The sequence below is a fragment of the Acanthochromis polyacanthus genome, chromosome 9, assembly GCF_021347895.1.
Source record: "Acanthochromis polyacanthus isolate Apoly-LR-REF ecotype Palm Island chromosome 9, KAUST_Apoly_ChrSc, whole genome shotgun sequence".
In the NCBI taxonomy this organism is placed as follows: domain Eukaryota; kingdom Metazoa; phylum Chordata; class Actinopteri; family Pomacentridae; genus Acanthochromis; species Acanthochromis polyacanthus.
The window spans coordinates 22,327,214-22,349,603 of NC_067121.1; the positions used below are offsets into that span (position 1 = coordinate 22,327,214).

The 22,390-nt window shown below is 39.4% G+C and overlaps 1 protein-coding gene across 2 annotated transcripts; it reads left to right on the forward strand.

Annotated features, from left to right (window-relative positions):
- Positions 1-5,311: 5,311 nt before the first annotated feature.
- klhl14 (kelch-like family member 14) lies at positions 5,312-22,162 on the forward strand. Of its 2 annotated transcripts, XM_022204458.2 has the most exons (9): positions 5,312-5,971; positions 6,817-7,717; positions 9,701-9,822; positions 14,574-14,663; positions 15,488-15,566; positions 16,691-16,881; positions 18,683-18,841; positions 19,987-20,144; positions 20,430-22,162. In XM_022204458.2, exons 2-9 carry the CDS (start codon positions 6,840-6,842, stop codon positions 20,568-20,570), a joined length of 1,818 nt encoding a protein of 605 aa, XP_022060150.1. In that variant the 5' UTR covers positions 5,312-5,971; positions 6,817-6,839; the 3' UTR covers positions 20,571-22,162. The 2 variants fall into 2 exon arrangements, with proteins under 2 accessions (XP_022060150.1, XP_051809544.1); XM_051953584.1 differs by lacking the exon at positions 5,312-5,971 and having other exon boundaries at positions 6,022-7,717.
- Positions 22,163-22,390: the final 228 nt, after the last annotated feature.

The window sequence follows — 22,390 nt, forward strand, 5'->3', positions numbered from 1 at the left end:
ACACTCATTTGATTTCAAAGATATTTATCTTAAGAGGATAATAATTTGTGAAAGTCTCTGACATTTGTGGCTAGCTAGCATGATAATAAATCCGTGGCTTGGAACATTTTTTAGTTAATTAGAGTCAATCAATCCAAACTTTGCTCACTTACCGGTGTGAAACCGGAGTATAATGAGCAGAAATCAGCATGGTGATTGGAAAACACAAATTACAGCTGTTAAAGAGAAACTCATCCACTTTTCTTCTGTTGATGCCAATGCCTGCTGCGAGGATTTAAAATTAGCATGGCATTCCTTTAATGGATGTTGGGGGAATGTGCTCCTCTATAATTAAAAAACCTGTTAATATCCTCGAAGGCTAAAATAAGAGGGGTTAGTATGATTACACGACAGCTCTTGAAAAGGACATATTGGTCAGTTGACTATTGAACAAAAAGGTGTCCTGTATTAATTTAATTTTCTTTTACCATGGAACTAGTTTGTTTCAATTACAGAAACATAAACCTAAATTATGTACAGTGTATCCTACTTATATATTAGTGATATTTTTTCTGTGTTTATCCATATTATGAGCAAATGAAGTAACACTACATAATGATGTGTGACCATACCAGTGAGGTGGTCAGCACCGCTGCTTCAGTAAGATCATGTGGCACGTTAATGAACTGCCCTGATATATGGTGCAGTCTTTGCTGTTAAAGGCTGTGTATATCTCTATGGTCAGGGTTACATTCATATATTCTTGACATATTCCATGCACCTAATATTCATTGTGTAATGGCGTGAATAATGTCCCGATGATGTTAACACCATGCAACAATAGGATCTTTATCTGATCTAGGTGCCCAGACAGTAGTGTGACATGACCTGGCTGCTGGTGACCACAATGTATATGACCTCACCGCTGGATGTAATTTCCTCTCAAGAGCTCTTGGAAAGGGAGAGCTTATGTTGTTGAGCTCATGTCGTCAAGGCTGGTAACAGCAGCTTGCCATTGTATTAATTATTGTCAGGGAATCCAAGGGGTGTAGATAATACAGAATGCACTGGTTGGTCCCATTTGTTTCACTTGTCAGTGGAGTGAATAATTGGGAGTGCTGACCATATTAGACACAGAGAATTTCTAAAAGATACGACTCAAACAGTTGCAACACAAAAGTATGGCTTGGAAATTAAAAAGCTTAATGTCTGAGAATTTCAAATCAGTATGGAATAATTTGCTGGTTTCTCATTGCCAAAGGAATTTACTGAAGTTAAACTCTGACAACAGTGACTCTGATTCACAAGGAAACACGCAGTTCAGTATAATGTGTTAAATTAGGGAAGCTGTGTTTATTATATTTAATTTCTCTAATAAAGATTATACACAGTGTCTCCACAGAATATTTCTTTTGGTAAGCATTAGCACTGATTAGTGTTTGATATTTTACACCCTGACTTTATTCTTTAAAGGCTTGAGAACATTGATACAGTTTTAGGAGAAGGGGGTTGATAATACAATGGGGCTCATCTTGCAATTCTCCCAAGGAATAACTATCAGTCCTGCTACAGCGGCTTCAGCGTCCCTAGGTGACCGCGCCACTGAGCCCGTGTTCGCTCCATCGCACCCCACTCCACGCCTGCTGCCACCCTGAAGGTAGATGCATCACGCTGGGGAGACTGCGCAACAGCAGCCCCCTCTCCCTCCAGCCCCCGAACCTTCTCCACGGCACAGTGGCCTCCTGCGGCCCCTACACCACTTCAGGTCTCCACTAAAGTCCCGGTCCCAACAGCCCAAAGTCTCCCTCAGGTGAGTCTCCATACCACCTCCATGTGTCCTCCCACCTGAACTGCACAACTGGTATCCTTTTGTCATTTGAGAATGCCACACACACATGCATACTGTACACACACACACACTCCTGTGCTCACTCTGGAGGGGACACCGCCTGTTCCTTTCTGCTCACCTCCCGGCTGCCGGCTGACTCTCTGAGCCGTGTCTGTGGTGGCTGCGCCATGTGTGGGGATCTAGGGGTTTAAAACAGCAGGCCTCCCGTACTCCCTGAATGGCAAATATAAGTGTTTCCAATTTATTACACAGTGGACGTTTTAGGAGTCATCTCTGAGTAACTTTGATCTGAAATGACAAGCACGTGCTAATCAGTCCCAATATCAAAATAAATGTAAAATAATGAGGGTAGCTGCATCTGTTCCAATTCTGAAATTCATCATGATCAACTAAATCTAGGAATATTACACTTTTACTGACCCTTCCACCTATTTTTCACACAGATAATTAAACTAGTGCTTTAAATTAACTAATTTATTCTGTCCATGTTTCCTTTTTGTGATTAACTGTTGCCATTTAAAGTTAGAGTTGTTGGGACTGAAACAGGAACCCCATCAAAAAACCTTTTAATGCTCTATAGTCATTGTTTCTAGATCCAAATGAGTCACATCACAGAATAATATTCACACATAACTGTAAGCTCTTCAAAGCAGATTAAATGCATAGAGACAGATGTTGACTGAAAAGACCCCAGCTTGTGTTTAGACATACAGTTAACTAGAATTGAGGGGAGGAGCCTTTAATTTAAATGTAACTGCTAAAAGCCTTATAATTAGTATTTACTGTAACATGCAGTTTGCATTAATTTTGTCTCACTAAGGTTTCTCTGAAGAGGCTCCTTGCAGTATCCCCCGCCCCCCACCTCTTTAATATTTATTTTTCAATAAAAAAAAATCCTTTAAGCTATAACACTTTTACTGAAACACAAATTACAACTTTCACTTTATAGGTTGCCATACCACACCACACTTAGTTAACAAAATATTTTACAAACAAGATGATATCACCCTCTCCATGATATTAATATGATATGTTCTCTGATCTGTAAACAGCTGGTTATCTTGCTTTTCCACGATAAGAGAAAGTGCTGAGGATTTACGCTTGGTGAGCACATTTGGGCTGAATCTTTCACACGTCACAAATTGCAGATGGGAAGCAGTGATCTTGAACAGCCGATCACATTTCCGTGACCATCTGACACCTTCCATTTAGGAAAATAATACTTTCTATCTTAGCATACCCCTCTGCAACAGCCAGCAAAAGGAATTATGCCTGGTAGACTTTGCTATTCACAACTTTGGAGCTTCTCCTTTTGTTTTGTTTCATTGCTCTGATTAGATTAAATGTTCACTCTTTAATCAGCTACTCAAGGCTGCAGTAATGCTGACAGTTTGTGTTTGGTATTATTTTTCTGTGTTGTGATGGGCTTAAAATTGTGTTCTTTTAAGCAATGATAACACATGATATAAGCAATATATAGAAAGTTGTTTAGTATATGGTAAAATGGGGAGTATAATATACATTTCAGTGTACATAGTAGTTGGTCAGTGTCTAGGATTTTTGTGTACCCCTGAAATCTCACATTATGACTGCAACTACAGTACTGAAATATAAAGTAACTGCTGTTATTTATTCTAACATCTCCCCCTTGTTTCCATAATGTTGAAGACAAAAAAAGAGTTTTTACCCATAGAGGTAGATATGGTATCTGAGTAATATGACAGATAAAAATGAGTTGGGTTAACTGGTACAGAGAGTTGTAAATCACTGTAGTGTGATTCTTTGTCTCAAAGGGTTTAATTAGTCTAGAAATTCTTCTCTTATCTGATGACCCCCCTCCCTCTGCACACTGCAACAACTTACAACCATGAACGCCCTGCAATCTGAAGACCAGTGGCCTCAGGAGACTGAGTTGCTACAAAGAGCTGAAAGAGTTGGAAATGGTCATTTTATTGCGTTAGAATAGCTCGCTCGAGACTTGGGTAATGTAGTGCTAACTGAGAGCTAGTAAAGATAACAGTATGTGACTCCAAAGTGAAATACAGTGAATTACTGTAGTGCTCTGCAGTGACAAGCCCTCTGAAAATGAGGTAACGTAATAATAGTAGTAAACAACGATACAAACTGCTTTCATAGCGGTTTCAAGCCACTAATTAATATTACAGTACTATAGTTTTACTTCAGTGGTGATGATTATTTGAGATGCAGTGCACAATCTAATCAGTCATCTCACAAGGCTCATGTAGAATGAATTTTCTCAGTATAACTACAAGTGGGGGATACACAGGCTGTGTGCTTGTCAAGCACTCAAACATCAAACAATGTTATGGTTACATCTATTATAAATGCTACCTATATGTGGCCTGTTATTGCTTGACGGTAGCATGGTGTTGCTCTATTTCATAGTACATGAACAAACCCATTTATCCCTATCTGTCATTTCATAACTTGTGAGCTATCTGTCACTTGTGGTCCCATGGGAGTCCGGTATGTAAGTTTATTTACTCTAATTGAGCTCTTTATGTAATTGACAGTTTATTCTGTCCTAATAAGTCATTTCTAACACTTTTGTTAATTGGATTCACAAGGCTTTTATTTTGGTGTTTTGGGAGGGTTATATTACCTGATATTTGTGTAAAGGGTTATATGAAGGAATCTTAATTTAGACAGTAAAATATTAACATTGTTTCTAAGTTTTGACATATTAAAAATCAAGACTTCAAGTTGGAGGAAGATTATATAATGTGTCTGGCATGATAGTAAAGTGATCTGATAGATTTTGTAGTATAGCACTGTATTTAGTGCCTCATAGATGTTGGTTTGCTGTGGTGGTAACAGTGTTTGGTGCAAATTAGAAGTTTAAGTGAGCAACCAGGAGTCTTATTCTTACTGTGTAATTCTTCAAGTAACTTATTATAGTGAATTCAGAGACTTGGTGAATTTGTGGAGGTGAAAACATGCAGGTATATAGAATCTAAATATACAGCACACCACTGTGCACTGATGGATGCTGTCTTAGGTTTCAACCCTTTGTGTTTTAGGGCCTGAAGGTAGGCCTCAGGTTGTTATACAGTGAACCGATCAGACAAGATAATAATTCATAAAACACTGCATGTTTTGTGGGACTTCTTTTCTCCTTGTTGTTTTATAAACTTCACATCACTTTGGGAATGCGTGGGTTTCATGGTGTGTTGGCTCTGATGCTTTTGTCACATTCAAATAGAAAAGGGGGGTATTTTTATATGCTTTAATTCAACATTATAAACACCGTGTGTGCATCGTGGTGCATATGGTATTAATGATACAGATGCAAAAAAAACAACAAACTTGAGTTTGTGTAGAGCACCTTCTTTTGAAGGACTAGCAGAAGCAGAATGAGATGAGGGGTTATTTTGGCGATGGAGATTAAGGCAGGGGCTTTTTGTCATTTGTGCGAGACAAGCCATTCATCCATCCAGTTCACAGCCAAAAAAAGGCTGGTCCCAGAAATTAGCAGTTTCAGCTCAGCAGCAAAGTCGTCGGGCTGTGAAGGCAGAGAGAAATTGACTAATTAGCAATGCGCACTAAAACTTGACGGTTCTCTCTATAACAGCGAGGGAAAGACTCGGTTTTTCTCCCCCTTTCTCTTTTCTTTCTTCCATAGATGTTTGAAATCGCAGTCATTTACGCTCGACAGTTTTTACAATAGCCTTGAGCCATAATTTTGCGAGTCTCTCCAGCATCCATACCCCTGCATGGTCTCTCTCCACCGGCCATGCACGACCGTTTCTCTCCCCAACCGTGGATTTCCTATTACTCTCGTTACGACTCACTGAGCCCCAGGCCCAAGGATAATGATGTGTTGTTTCTTGGTAGCATAATTTGTCACACGTATATTTCTTCTTCTTCTTCTCTTGCAGAAAGCACAGCTCCCTCTCACACACTCACACACTTCTTGTTAATTCAGAAGAACAAATGATCAACGTCAACAAATAACCTGAAATAGTGACTTTATGAGTTGGAATCAATGGTTATTTTGAGTCACCACCGACCATAGACTTTAAAGGAAAAGGACATTTCTTAAAAGGAGAACAAAGGAAAATTCAAGTGAGATTATTGGGAACCTGAAGCTTACTTTCTTTTTTTGTGAAGAGCTGAAGTCAGGTAAGTTTGGCTCCTTCTCAGGCAAGCTGCTCACATCATTTAGTTGTGACAGGCGCTTTTAGAGAATCTGGCGACAACGTTACTGCACGCTTGTGTCAAGTTTACACACATTACGCACATAGAAATCGCTTTTTCGTACAGCATGAGAAACAACACATGTGCATATTGCATTTAACTTTACCGAAAGCTGCATTTTCAGTGGATATTTTTCGATACTCACGTCCGCGTAACTCAGGCTGGCTAAAAGCGAAACGCACCCGTACTGCTGCTGACGGCTCGGAGACAAACTAATTGCTTTTGTATGACTCCGTAAATCTGTGCGATGTGTAATGTCCTCATTGTGGGGTGTGCAGCAACACAGGAGAAAGGAGAAGTGTTGGCTGAATGCTGCATGTTCCCCGTCCACCGTGGCGGTTCGTCTCTTTTTCCTTATCCGACAACTTCAGCCGCGTTACCGAAAGGGGGGAGACGCGCTGCAGCATCTCCGTATCCTCGTTTTGTTTTGACAGCGCCCTTCAAAACCTCAGCCTCCATTTAAACCACCTTGTTCTTGAGTTAAGAATGAATAAGAGTGGCACGCTGTGGGAACTACTGCGTTTTTGTTTGTTGCTTTACGACCAGAGCTCAAAGTTGAAAGCGACTGAAGCCGTATTGGATGTAGATTCTCGCCGGCTGCTTTGGCATGACGGTTATTCCCCGCTGGACGGACGGCCGATCTGTTCAATAACTTATTCGTCAAATCGTTTTCTGTTGTAATAGTTTGACTGATAGCGTCTGTAGGCTACCTGTGTCGTGCAAATAAATGACCTGAGGTAAATGGCTTGCATGGTTTATTTGTTGCCTAGGTGGCGTTCACAGTCAGGAAGTCATGTCCAGATCGGGTGATAGAACATCCACCTTTGACCCAACACACAGTGACACCCTGCTGCATGGGCTCAATCTCTTATGGAGAAAACAGCTTTTCTGTGATGTGACTCTCACTGCCCAGGGACAGCAGTTCCACTGCCACAAAGCTGTGTTGGCATCCTGCTCCCAGTATTTCAGATCTCTCTTCTCCTCCCATAATGTAATCAACAATGAGGGAAGCAAAGGGGACCAGGGCAGTAGTGGGACCCCTTCATCCTCTCCTGATGACAAGCTGGTGACCCCCAGTGCCAGGCCTATCAATAACCTGGTACTCCAGGGCTGCTCCTCCATTGGACTACGATTAGTGCTGGAGTACCTGTATACTGCCAATGTTACTCTTTCCCTGGACACGGTGGAAGAGGTGCTGTCAGTCAGCAAGATCCTCAACATCCCCCAGATTACCAAGCTTAGTGTGCAGTTTCTCAATGACCAGATCTCCGTGCAGAACTACAAGCAGATCTGCAAGATTGCTGCACTCCATGGACTGGATGAGACCAAGAAACTGGCCAACAAGTACCTGGTGGAGGACGTGCTGCTGCTGAACTTTGAGGAGATGTGTGCCATGCTAGATGCTCTGCCACCCCCGGTGGAGTCAGAGCTGGCTCTCTTCCAGATGTCAGTCCTCTGGCTGGAGCATGACCGGGAGACTCGCATGCACTATGCACCGGACCTTATGAAGAGGCTGCGTTTTGCCCTTATACCTGCCCCAGAGCTGGTGGAGAGGGTGCAGTCTGTTGACTTCATGAGGAGTGACCCTGTGTGCCAGAAACTACTCCTGGATGCCATGAACTACCACCTAATGCCCTTCAGGCAGCACTGCAGGCAGACCATGGCCAGCAGGTGAGGAAGACACAGACAGACAGAGATGCAAACAGACAAGCACACAGACATGAATTCATGCAAACACAACACAATGAGCTTATTCAGAGTAGATGGAAGGTGATTAAATGCCTCCCACTTGTTAAATTTGAACAAATTAGAGAGTCAAGCATTGCGCAGTTGCTTTTATATTGGTCCCACTGCCTGTGTAGTGTAGAGCATATACATGGTCAGTTAGAGGTGTGAGCGTGGATGCCCAGTTTACGAAGGTTGTGGGGCTATTCCTGATAGACAGCTGTCAGGGCTCTTGATACACTCTATGCCATACTGTATCCATAATTACAATGTTACCTTATGTTTTCCTGAAGAAAACAACTCTTTTATTTCCTCACACATCTGTGTAATTGCTCTCTAATCAGTGTAGACAAGATGCAGCAATCTAGATAAAGGTTATGCATTTGATTTGTAGCAGCTCTCATGAATACAATTTGAAATGCTGCAATTAAATTGTTACCAGAATTACATGGTAACTGCATAACACTTATGATGCAAGTACAAGGGAACACCATTATTGATGTACATAATTAGGGAAATTTAATATGAGTAAATAGAGTTTAGTGTGTTTGAGTGTGTAGTATATCTGCGAAAAATATTAATTTTGACTGAGAGACAATTGGACAATAGTCAGATATTCACGTTAGATGCACATGCCTCACTCACAGAAAAATAGACCAAGTTTCATTGCTTACGTCCATGTTTGTCCTGATCAGCACTTTAAGAAGCTGGCAAGTAGATGGGCATTGTCAGTAAGTTGAGTGATTGACAGTGCTTTTGTCAGGTTGCGTTCACAGAGCTGATTGGCAGTCAAGGGTGGCATTTTTTTAACGTGCAGATAGCATCAGCATTCAGTTTTTAAAATCACTGCATAAATTTGTAAGAAGAGGAAGAACAATAAAGAGTCTAAACATGACAATGGCATTTAGCTGAAATAACCTGAACACTGAATCACTCTGAGCGTACCTATCTGTACATCATCCCAATAATATATCTATTTCCACATATGGACCTAAATGAGCAAGGAATCAGGAATCCTCATAATTAGTTTCACATGCTACTGTTTCTCTCCTCTCAATTAATCACCATTATCTATGTCCAGGGGCTCATTTGCATATGAATAACCCCAAAACACTTCCGAGTGGGCCAGTATCAGGGAGAATATAGCGAGACGACGGCGATTTAACCAAGCATAAAAAAGTAAAATATGAGGAAGGGAGTAAGGTGAATGTGTCTGAATATAAAGGCCAGCTACTATTAATGTTTTTACTGCATATTGTGATAAATTAGTAGATTTGTGTTCAAATCCATTAGGAGCCAGATAATGGTCATTAATGTACAGTAAAGTGTGTAGCTTTGAGGTTATATTTCATATACGAACAGCAGGAAATATCTTACAATTGGCTCGGGGATGTCACATGAATCACTATAGCCAATGAAATGGAGACATTGTATAGGCAGGTTTATGTTCTCAATTGTGCTTTTAGCCTCCAGCATGGCACCCTGCAGGACTGTCCTCGCTTCACAGCTAATTGAAAAGATATCTTTGGAGTACAATAACCATTCAATAACACATCAAAATGATACATACACTGCTGAGCAATTTTTGTTAATCATTATAAATGTGGCCACATATCGCCTGATTAGTACTCTCGAGTTCAGTAATAGTACTTGGACAAGGAGCAGTTATTCATTTAACCATGCATTTATTTATTTCATTGGCTGATTAATTCATTCATACATTGTGAATTTCCAAAGTGAAAAATCTGAATACTCCAGGAGAGAGCTGTTAATACTATCAAAGTAATTATGTAAATTAAGGAATTAAAGGTGTTGAGGTTGAGGTTGTGCTTATTTTGGCTTTTAGATGTTTTATTTCAGGGCTTAATACCTGTTTTGTTCTATGTTCTCTAACACTTGTTCACACACCCACACTTTTTGACATTACAGAATCCGTTCCAATAAGAGGATGCTGTTACTGGTGGGTGGTTTGCCTCCTGGACCTGATCGTCTCCCCAGCAATTTGGTCCAGTACTATGATGACGATAAAAAGACATGGAAGATCCTCACAAGTGAGTAGCAAAGGCTCGGGGTTTCTTTTTTTTCTTTTAGTTTTTTTTTTTTGTACCTGAGGCATCTTGTGTTAGTGGCTTTTATGATGAGAAATAGTTGTTCCTATGGATGACTTTAACACAGGTTAATTTCCACGGAAAATGAGGGGAAGGAGTTCCCTAAATCCTTCAGGTAATAATGTATCACTATCACTTTTAATATAAGTTTTTAATCAGAGCGTGACTTCACAGCACTGTGGAGCGTCATGCCCGGTTTCCCTTGTTTTTGCTGAAATATGCTGGCAGGATGCATGATGAGATTTACTTGAATCTAATGATCTATTGTGGCAGAGTTGGAACAATAAGGAGTGATATCTTTCATCAATAGCTTTTAAGTGCTGCTTCAATCATAGGAATCAATACATAAGATTAAATTATCCCATACATGCTAATACATGGCATGGCAGTTAGCCTGTTGACCTGGTGTCGCTATTGATATTGGGTTTATATGAGGTGAGCTAAATATAAAAGAGAGGTTAGTGGGACACGGGAGCTGTAATATTGACTGAATTACAAAAACAACAACAAAAAGATAATAAAGATGCACCTAATAGATGGTATAGTTTTATACTGTTGTATGTTTTGTTATATTGATTTTATGATAGCATATTAAAAGTAAGTTGTCCTCATTTCGCAGGAAATTAGTTCTATTGAAAAAATTTTGAGTGTATAAAGAACATATTTGTGAATTTACAAACACATCCCTACAGCATTCACCTCTACAAAGTGCCCTTCTGTCTCTCTGTCTTCCCTGACCTTTAAGGCTCACCACTATATTGCTGCCATGTTGCAAAGGTCAAAAAAGAGCTAATGGGAAACCACATTTTTCCTTTGCATCATTTTCGCTGGACATATTGAATTTTTGTCCTTTGTTTTGGATGGAGTCGTATCTCAGCAGCACCTCTCCATTCGTACATATTAGCCATCAGGCTATTTTCTGTCAGCTGGGCCCTGTGCAGTTTATATTCTCACTTTGTGTCTTGACAAATATGGTTTCATGTTTTGTTGTTGTGTCTTCAATTCACCAGCAGTCTTGACATGTTTTTTTTCTCTCTCTGCTCAAATCATAGCAGCTCTTGGCAGCAGTCTGCTGTTTTAGCTCATGTTTGTCCAGAACTATCAGGGTTCGTTTTTACTGAAGGAGGCATGCATGCATACACAACAGCCTGAAGCTCACTGGTGTTTATATTGTCATTTTCTCATTAAACTCACACTCATGGGTATAAACTGCAACAAGCAAAAGGTCAATAGGGATTTCCATCACTCAAAAACTAAAAAGTTAACACTCAAATGGTCCGTGGCCAAGTGGAAGGACAAAACTGCAAAATCATCCCCTTAACACATCAGTGACCATCTGATGTAGCCTCCTCACAATGGATGTGGAATAGAAGATTATTAACATTCAATCATAACTTTTCAATGAGGCGAAACCTGAGAGGGACAGTCTTTGATTAAGACATTCATCAACACAATTTTGGGGAGAATCTGATCCCTCTCGTTGTGTCAGATATATCCTCTGCCCGGTGATTCCAGTGTAAAGTTTGCCATCTAGTGTACCCACAGCAGCGTGGACGAACACAAGACAAAGACAGGCACAGATTCGACCACTATTCTTTTTCTATTCTTTACACAAACCTGATATTAAAATCTCAGATTTAGGTATGGACCTCATCCATGCAGCGTGGTTTAGAACAAAGGAATTCAGCTCAGCGGGAAAATTGTAATGGTGTTAAAGGCACATCAGAGCTCGAGCAGCAGTGGTGCATTAGCTGTGGAGTCATTCAACCGACCCTGACTGTGCCTCTATGCAGAGGTTTCTGACTCCCTCTAGTGAGCCCTAGAGCTCACTGTAGACTAGAGTGATGGCGTCCATCTCATAGAGGACGTGCTCATCCTGCCCTCCCATGGCTGTTCACCCCCTGGGGTTAGTGGGAGATTTAGGGGAGAAGAGACAAATAGCTAGATTAATTTGATACACTTTCTCAGGTAATAATTCACAGAAAAGTTTCACACATTGTAGATACAAAAATAACTGATGTATTTTTTCTCTGCACAGGACTATTCCAGTGGTGTCAGTTATTATAGCCTGCTAATTATTCCACTGTTTACCTGCATCCCAAATGCCCCACATCCTCTCACAGTACTCCAGATACTGTAGCCTGTGACGTACTGTAAAGCAGTAATCTTCTTTTCACATGGGTACAAGATGATTTTAAGTATGAGTACAATTCACTAGACATCAAATAAAAAGCCGCCCATCCATGTCCTATATACTGCTGACTGAATGATAATGTAAATAGCATGTAAGGGAATTTGGCAGTCGTATGGCACTCGTCTTTGAGGTGCACTGGAGGCAGGCAACCTAATCCCCTCGTTTGAGATAAAGCTGTGTTTAGTGTATGTAGTATTAGTTCCTATCTGAGACTTCTCTCCCATAGAGGACCGGCACATGTCAGCCAGCTAGAGTGAGATTGCAGGGAGAGGCCAATTGGAAAGAAATGAGATTCAAGGCTGTCTAATTTTGCAGCAACTGTGATCCATCAGGCGGTGGGGAGGTGACAGTGGAAATGACTGATGGAGACAGACAGGTGGGCTTTAACATTTCACTGATTTGTGCTCAAAAAGCACCGGGCCTGAGATTTATTGAGTGAACACGATCATGTTCATTATGACTGTCACCTAAGACCATTTCTCTACATCTCAATGGGGTCACTTCAGCAAAAGAAGATGGAGGAGAGGAGGGAGTACAAATACATACACAAGGGAAAATCCTACATGAGGGGTCCCGCTGCAGCTGTGGACCGTTATAATGTGCTAACATGTGATCATCAGGAGCATTGTACACTGAGGTTAATATTTATTGGACATAGTCGACATATTACTTGAAGAATCATTGCTATGGAATATTGTAATAGAAAAAGAAAAAAGTACGCTGTTGTGTTGAGGGATTCAGACTTTGCAATACTTACTAACAGTTAAGTCCCCAAAATAACAACTTTCTCACCTTATTAGATAGATAACTACTTAAACAGGTACAAGTCTGCAACTAACTTTTTTTTTTTACATTTTATGTTTACTTTTGTGTTTTTTCTAAACGCTACTTTTGTGATTAATTGGAAAATCTTTTTGTCTGTTAATGAGTGAAAAGAATGTCCATCAAAACCCAAATATATTCAGTTGACTGTCATTGAAGACACATTTTTTCTCCTTTGTAGAGCTGGAACTCTAAAGACCTTTCTACTTTAAGAAACACTGAATTAAATCAATAATTGAATAATAATAATTGAATTTTGTCAGTGATAGATAGATAGATATTGTCATTGCAGCAGCCAGTGCATCGTTTCGCTGCCTTATACTTTAATTTGTTCCAGTTTAAGAGTCAATAGGCTTGATTGCCTGCATGGTTAAAAGGTTACAAAACAAAAGCAGTGAGTAGAAAAAAAAATAATCCTACAACATTGACTCACACTGAGGATTATAAAATCGTCGTATATATTTAGCCTGTTGTGAAGAGAACAGTGCAAATCAAATCAGTCTTGATATGAATATTTACTATGAACACTTCTGCGGCAATATAGAACATCAGCACGACGCGTCAGTCACTAAACGGGAAGAACAACCAGGTGAAATATTGCTTGTTAAAAGGTTTACATAATATGTTGGAGATGTTCAGTGAGTAAGAGCCTCGGTTCATTATGATGAACACTGAGCGTCCTCAGTAGTAACAAGGATTAACCACTGGGCTAAAGCAGGAGACAACATTTTTTTTGTTCTGTTCAGTGCCAGATTGATGTAGTTCTCCAGGTGCAGTGAAGACACAGGTGTTGTGTTTTTATTACATTTTGTTTGAGTATTATTTTAATCCATTTAAGAATGCATTTTGTTTGTGTAAGTTTAGAGTTGTATCTGAGAACAGGTGTAAGTTTGCCCTTTTAACATACGTTAACAGGTGCATCAGTTTATGTTGATATTATACACTACCAGTCAAAAGTTTGGATACACCTTCTCATTCAATGATTTTTATTTAACCATTTTAAACATTGTAGAGTAGTACTAAAGACATCAAAACTATAAAAGGATATATATGGAATTATGTTGTAAACAAAAAAGTGTTGATGATCAGTATTAATCAACAATGTAGAAAGTAATACAAATAAATAAAAAGCACTGCATTAGAAGCTGTGTCCGAACTTTTGACTGGTAGTGTGTGTACATAAAAGTGTGTTCTTGTTAACAATACGAGGAGGGGCTTGTTATGCAACTGACAAGCTATCAACACAAGATAAAGAGTGGATCTTTCATATTTATGGATGAATCAAAAGTGTTCCTGCATTTCAAAAACAAATGTTATTGACATAGTATTTCTTTTTTTTGTTATGTTTTTGAGGGACAATTCTATTGAGTTCATTCAAACTGGGTTCTTATTTAATTTCAACTAAGTACTAATTACCTGATCAACTGATTGTGTGGGCATAGGACTGTACATCCTGTAATGTGGCCTAAAAAAACAAGTTTACAGTCCTCTTTTTGGTGTTCATATCTTCGTGTTTGCATTGATTTATATTTATATTGATGATTACAGTAGACTTAGGAAAAATCAAATTAAGCTTTGACGCCAGGCCAAGATTAGCTGACATACTGTTTATGTACTACTGACCTTTATCATTCACGTGTTTTAGTGACTGACAGTCTGATTTCTGTTTGTCATGTAGTAATGCCTTACAACAGCGCACATCACTGCGTGGTGGAGGTGGAGAACTTCCTGCTGCTGCTGGGTGGAGAGGACCAGTGGAACCCCAACGGTACAGTACTACCACAAAGCACTTTTTCAGTCTTGTTTTCCAGTGGTTTCACAAATCGAAATATTCATTGTTTACCCAATTTAGAGAACACTCTTAGTCAGAGTTGATGTAAGTTCAAACCCATCAGAGTTAATGTAACACTTTCAGATAGTTTCAAACACTCAGACTAGAGCCAGATCAGCTCTGAGTGGACAAACAACACTCCAATCAACACTTGTCAATAATTGGCTCAGAACAATAACTGTTGTTAGCACTGAAATATTTGCGATGTAGAAGTGTGAAGAGTACTTTTTGTAAAACGGTGGTAACACGGTGCTATAGTAAGAGACAAAAACTGTAAATGATCAAAGAATAAAATGGATACTGTCTTTTTGCTTTTCCGCCAAGTATCACAATATGACAGTAGAAGTGCATTGCATGTAGTGAAATTAAATGTGTTTGTTTAGCACCGAGAGTAAAAATCAACTGAATACAAACACACATCACAAGAGGCAATTTAAGTTGTTTTGATCTGAACATTATCCTCCAAAACAAGATCGCTCTGTGATTGGAAAAATAAGCCTTCAGTCAGCACGAGTTCACTCTAATGGCAGTGAAAGGCATCACATATTGTAGTAACACTTAAAATCATCATGTGTGGGTGGTGACTGATGAAGACTTGGCAATGTCACAGTTGTGAATTTTATTGGTATGCAGGAAAGACTTTAGATTAAAAGTGAACACTGCCTTCATATGCCTAAACTGCACATTGCTGTACAGACATTACTCACTCAGCTAAATCATTTGAGTTGTGTTATTTATGTTGATTTCTATCTGTGTTGCAGGAAAACACAGCACTAATTTTGTCAGCCGCTATGATCCCAGATTCAACAGTTGGATACAGCTGCCTCCTATGCAGGAGAGGTGAGCTTCTTTTTTTTTTGCTATTTGAATTGTGAGGGATTTTGGGGAAAAAATCCTTCAGCATTTATGTCTGTTTGAGAAAAATTAGTGCGATCCCTGGGATTAATTTCCATATTTTATGACAAATTGCAACCCAATACAACACATGCGAGAAAATAATTAAACCAGGTTACTATTATTATTTAAAGAATTACAACTTGCACAAATACAATACATCTCTGGCTGCACAGGTATTCACACCATCAGAAGTGTTATCCATATGCTTAAAACTCAAAAGTCTTTTTTGTCGTGCTTTCAGCTCTCTAGTTGTAATTTAACTTCAAACATTTTTGCTGTGATGTTTAACCCTTGAACACCAAGCTTGTGGGAAACAGTGTTAGGTAAAGAGAAAACAAATACTGAATCAACAACAGCATTAGACTATTTTTCAAAATCCTTATCTAGTTAGCTAAAGCTTTTCATGAGGCTATATACAGACTTGTACAGTGTTTTCTTTTACTCTTCATCTGCTGTAATTAGAAGTTAATAAATTGCTACCTCGAAAAGTCCATTACACTGGCATAAAAACAGAGACATCACAGCTTGTAAACATGCAGCTAGTTAATTTATTTCTTGTCTTAGACCGTTTTCCTGAATGGCTACTTAACAGGAACTGGGGGGAAAACCTAGTGTGACTCACCAAATGTAAACTGCATCCAGCGTGCCACTCGTTGCTCGTTTTAGTCGGCTTTGTATCCCCCTTGCCGCTCAAAATCCACTTTGCTACAGGGCATCATACAGAAAATGCAAAGTTTTTCCAAGGATTAGGATCTTCTAGTAATGCAGGCCTGATAGTTTTTTCAGGGGATTATCTGCACGCAAGTATTTCATCGAACAATTCCACCTGTCACTATTTTGAAGAAACACCGAACTCGCATCCTTTGCTTAGCTCTGACGGTTGTGACTAGTTTAAAAAAATACAAACAAGCCAAAGCGTTTTTTTTCTACAGCAGAATGATAATGAAGTGCAGCCAGACCATTATGTGCGACAGAATGGGCTGGCTAGGCGAGACAAGGGAAAAGCCAACAATGAATCTTGTCATTTCGAGTTTAATAATGTTGTCTGGGTGACACTTCTTCCTCAGGAGAGCCAGTTTCTTTGCCTGCCGCCTGGATAAGCACCTGTACGTGATTGGAGGTAGGAACGAGACGGGCTACCTCTCCAGTGTGGAGTCCTACAACCTGGAGACGAATGAGTGGAACTATGTGTCGTCTCTGCCGCAGCCTCTGGCCGCCCATGCAGGAGCAGTACACAACGGCAAGATCTACATATCAGGTCAGGACACAAGCTGTCACTCAGACACATTGTCTTCATTCTGCCGTTTTTATTTACCTGCCTGCGCATTTGTCAGGTCAATTCCAAGAAGAAATGTGCTACATACAGTATACAATAGATTTTTGCAAAAGTTAAAAGATGATAATGCTTATTTTTACTCCTGCAACAAGTAGCTTTCATATCATAAAGATAAAGATGCAAAATCCTAGCACAGGTGACATCTAATGTCAAACATTAACATTGGTATAAGCAAAAGTAATAAAGGTTGTATAATACGGGCATTGATCTTGATAAACAGTTTTAAAAGAATCAAAATCAGTACATTAGAATAGTATGTACACTACCGTTCAAAAGTTTGGGGTCACCCAGATAATTTCATGTTTTCCATAAAAACTAACACTTTTATTCATGTGCTAACATAACAGCGCAAGGATTTTTCTAATCATCAATTAGCCTTTCAACACCATTAGCTAACACAATGTAGCATTAGAACACAGGAGTGATGGTTGCTGGAAATGTTCCTCTGTACCCCTATGGAGATATTCCATTAAAAACCAGCCGTATCCAGCTAGAATAGTCATTTAGCACATTAACAATATCCAGACTCTATTTCTGATTAATTTAGTGTTATCTTCATTGACAAACTGCTTTTCTGATCCCAAATTTTTTGAACGATAGTGTACATTCCTCTTCTTTGTCAAAACTTGCTGCGGCTGGACTGCCAGCAGTTCATTTGGACATTCACATGTGTTTTGGTATCTGTGGATAAAGTAGCCTTGAGCTGCTAGCCCTAAAAAAATTGCTTCCTTCTTTCTATTAGCACATTGTGAGATGTTTTTCATTTTTAAATGTGTAATTTTCAGCCTCAGCCGCCATTACGTGCTGCCCTCTTTAGAGCAGTCAAAGGCTATATAAGATATTTCTGTTTTATATATGCTTTCACTCTCCTCATGACCTGTAAACAGACTTTAATGTGTAAAGTCAGTCGAGTTTCCCTGTTTCCTAAGTACATTACTTGCAGTTGGCCCAGCTGAGTGCTATGTTTCAGACAAAATATTGAGGTTCAAATTTAAAGCAGTCTTTTCAGTGGATGGACTGAAACAATTCTACTTGACTTCTAAATGACAAGAAGAAACCACTGCTATACCTTTTTGGTTTGATTGTCACCAGGCAGAATTTTCAAGCATGTAAGGTACTGTCGGGTTAATGGTGCTATGACATGTTTAAAACCAACTCAGTATAATTCAGTTCACTTTAATGTATAACCAGTGTACAGTCTATCCAGTACTTTTACTGCTTGTCTTGAAATCTGAAATCATATCTTTTGTTTTCGTCACATTCAAGCCAGTCAGCCGCTATCACGTCAGTGCAGAACATCATAAACTGAAATCCTCCTCTTCCCAAAGCTGACTATCACTGAATCATCTGTACACCAGTCTTTAGAATATGAATATAAAAGATGGGAACAAAGGCACCAGCCTTGAACCAAACCTGTGTTTGAAAAGAGCTGGCTAGAGAAGCTGCCATTAATTCTGACGCATCATCATCTATTAGTTAAAAAACAAGGTCTTTTTTTTTAAATTAGAGCCGACAAGTTGGACAAAGCTGGTGGATAGTATTAAAAACAGGAGAACAATTAGTGAATTGAGTGATTTACATTTTAAAAATGGGCTACCTTAACTGATAGCTTCACTAAATATACATTTTGTCTTGCAGACAGTACTGCTCAAGTATCCAATGTGTCAGTCTGTACTGTGTGCTTTTTTGGTACTCATGTCATACTGCTGTTTACCTGTTGCAGGAGGAGTGCACAATGGCGAGTATGTGTCCTGGCTCTACTGTTATGACCCTATAATGGATGTGTGGGCTAGGAAACAGGATATGAACACAAAGCGTGCCATTCATGCCCTGGCTGGAATGAATGATCGCCTATATGCTATTGGTGGAAACCATTTGAAAGGTAAGCACTCGAGCATTTCAGAAAATAAAGAGGAAACAGGTCAAGACTGATACCTATTTTCAAAACAGTGTGAAAATCATGTTGCCATTATGAACAGGCGGTGGCCTTCTTTGCCCTGTGAAACCTACAGTTCCTGTTCTCTTTCAAGTCTTCAGCATTCATGGTGGAAAATGCAAAAAACAAACAACGCGTGTTGTGTATTTGTATTTGATCAGCAAAACTGAATGCCAGCGTTTGAATGGGAAGCATGAAAAGCTGAGCTTCTAGTGTTTTCTTTGAAATACGGTCCTTTACTACTCGGCTTGATTTAAAAGGACTGCTAAATGTACAATTAGCTCTTCACAGCTTCAGATTCACTTCATGAATACTTTCCAAAGGTGCCCTCAGATCTGTCAGTGTGACCGTCCACGTTCAAACTTCTATTTTCTCACGCTGATTACTTACTGTGGGCGTGTATCTGAGCATGACATCTGTGGTTTGGGTGTTTGAGGAGGGTGTGGGTTATTGATGGAAGCACAAGCTTTCAGATATAATGAATCAGGCTTCAAAAACCCTGAGCGAGAACAAAGTACAACAAAGATTCCTTGGACTGATCCGGATGTCAATATTTCATTTGTTTTATCCTTTATTTACCTATATGTGGAGGTGGTTGTGCTGCAGGCAAGCAAGTTTAAAATAAAACACAGCTGATTCGAAAGTACCCATCGGGTATGTGTGAAACTCTACATTAAAAAAACATGCATTTATGGCTACTTGTATAACAATCAAACAGATCAAATCAAGCAAATCAAAAAAATTCACTTACCTTAAAAACTCTGAATCACCAGAACTGTGCGGTGGTTTGATTAGATTTTATCTCCAGTGGCCTGGCAGCGCACGCAAATGACTCACCGATTGTCTTTAGATTTTGATTCAAATGTTTTTAAATCCTGATTGGTGCACAGATGCACATGGTATCACCTTTTACCAACCCTCCCACTGAAAAACCACTAAAAAGAGAACAGAGAAAACGACACATACATAAACAAAGATGTTCAATGTTGGCAGGGTTTTTTGTTTTGTTCATGTAGGAACCCATTTCTTAGACCTACAGTGACAAGGCATTCGAACTGAAGAACATATTTGTCCTCCTCTTTCTCATGTAGGCTTCTCCCATCTAGACGTCATGCTGGTCGAGTGTTACGACCCAAAAGCTGACCAGTGGAACATCCTGCAGACGCCCATTCTGGAGGGTCGCAGTGGTCCAGGCTGTGCCGTTTTGGATGACAGTATCTTCCTTGTGGGGGGCTACAGCTGGAGCATGGTACTGAATACAGTATATATGCTCCATTTTTGTTAATGTCAACATAAAATAATCTCCATAATAGTTTGTCACTTCCCTGTCTATGGCACAGAACAGAAGCATGCTACTTAAACAGGACAAAACAGATTTGTTCAATCCAGCTGCAGATTAATATGCATTTGGCACTCAACCATGCTGCTTTGGACTACATGCATTTCTATAAAGCTGAGTCTCCACAGCACGGCAGGAAATCCAAACGGCACTAAGAGGAATGAAGAGAATGACTTAATTTTCTTTTTTCCTCAGGGGGCCTATAAGTCTTCGACCATCTGCTACAGCCCAGAAAAAGGAACATGGACAGAGTTGGAGGGAGAGGTGGCAGAGCCTTTGGCGGGCCCAGCCTGTTCCACCGTCATACTGCCCGCCTGCCTTCCTTTTAACAAATGACAACTAATCCAACTGCTGGGTGGTGAGGGTGAGGAGCAGCAGAGTGACTGGGGGGAGGACCACCAATAAGCAAAACAGTCGTCGACGATTTTGTGACAAACCCTGCAGTCGTACGTCGGGGGTGTGTATAAATTATTTTTTTACAGGTTTGACCAGAGCACTTTCGTTATTCTCTACTGAAGAATTGAGGAAAAAAAAAAAGAATTGTGTAACTCATGTATTTAAACTCATCTGTGTTCTGAGAAATGGTCAGTTCCATATTTGATTTAATTTAAACGGATAGTAAATGTTTTTGGCTTCTCTTCTATAGCACGCATAGTGTTGAGCTGAATTATAGCTTTCAAATCCATTGTATCTTGTATTCAGTAGCGGCATAATTCCAGCAAAATGCAGTGTTGTTTCACCAACCGACTTTGGGAGATTAAGTTCCACCAGGGCTGGGTGAGTTACATTAACTGTGATGATCAAAGTGTATAAATATTCTTCATCACTTGCGTTACTACTCATCGTTCTTTGACTGGATTGCTCACCTATCCCGGAGTATTACCTGGTTCGATAATTATTAACAGTTTTGTTGTCTTTTTCTGAAAACGAACACAAAAAGAGACATTCCTGGAACACTTTTCCTAACAGCTGTCATTATTTATCTAATGTGGTGTGAACAGAAGTGCATACCTGGAAGCGGGTATAAAGAGGTCCAAGCACTCAGCAAGCAACCAGGACACCTTAAAAAAAAAGACATATTTACACAGTGACCTTTATGTGGATGTGTCCAGATCACCCAGCCCTAATTTTTAAACTATTGTCTTAATAATGTACAACCAGACTGAGGTTTCTGTGCCACTTGCTGAACAGAGAGTTCTGTACAAGTTGTCTGCTTGACACAAAATCTTACCAAATGTTTGTGACAACTATTCTTCATGCCACAGGCAAGACAATTTAAAGATTACCATTAATTTTTAATATTCCCATGAGGCACTAATGGTAATTATACAATGATAGTACAATCAAATTGCAATTGCTAGTCAGTATATTTCAGGGTAGCATGTTTGGGTAAATGGATGAACTGATGTAGAGAACATTTGTTTAATTTGTCCTTCTGTACAAGATAATGTTAACCGGCCTGTCTATGAGGCCACGATGCATTACCTTGGTGAGATTTTAATCTTTAATGTACGAAAAACAAACAAGCATACAGTGGTCTTTAATGCACTAATAGTGAACTTTTAATTCAGCAGACAAAGTTCACTGAAATGTAAATGAATTAATGTGCTGTGTTTAAAAAGAAAAAAGAAAAAAGAGAGATATCTTCAGTACAAATGAATCTAAGTCCAGTCTTGTCTACGTTATTAGGTTCAAAACCCTGACTCTAAATATTGATGCAGTACCTGTTGAATTCTGTAAAAAAAAAAAATCTTGATTTCATTCTTGTACATAATCGCCTGCCGTGAAACATTTTTGTGCACTTAACCTTGGATTTATTCTCAAATCCTGTTATGTCCTTTGCATTTTAGAATATGAAAATAAAATGATTCTTGATGATTAAAACATCTGTTTCAGATTGTGGCATTAAAGACAGAAAAGTTGCTTCATTTGAATTTTTTATGCAGGAGGCTCATCACAGTTGTTGCCCTTCAGCTGTACTAAACTTCTCACAGCCATATGCAACACAAGACTCATAAAATTAAAATGGATAACACATTTAATAAACACAATAAGATTTGAATGACTACTGCCACAAAAACATATAATACTCCTGGTATATTTTAAAATTATTCTCAAATGCTCTTTATATTTTGAATACATACAACACTACCATT

What these genes read in the sequence shown, in the direction of transcription:
- klhl14 (XM_022204458.2), top strand. Translation starts at nt 6,840, where the DNA reads ATGTCCAGATCGGGTGATAGAACATCCACCTTTGACCCAACACACAGT. An exon ending in CTGCCTCCTATGCAGGAGAG is followed by an intron (nt 15,567 to 16,690) that starts GTGAGCTTCTTT and finishes CTTCTTCCTCAG; the next exon opens with GAGAGCCAGTTTCTTTGCCT. An exon ending in GGGGCTACAGCTGGAGCATG is followed by an intron (nt 20,145 to 20,429) that starts GTACTGAATACA and finishes TTTTTTCCTCAG; the next exon opens with GGGGCCTATAAGTCTTCGAC.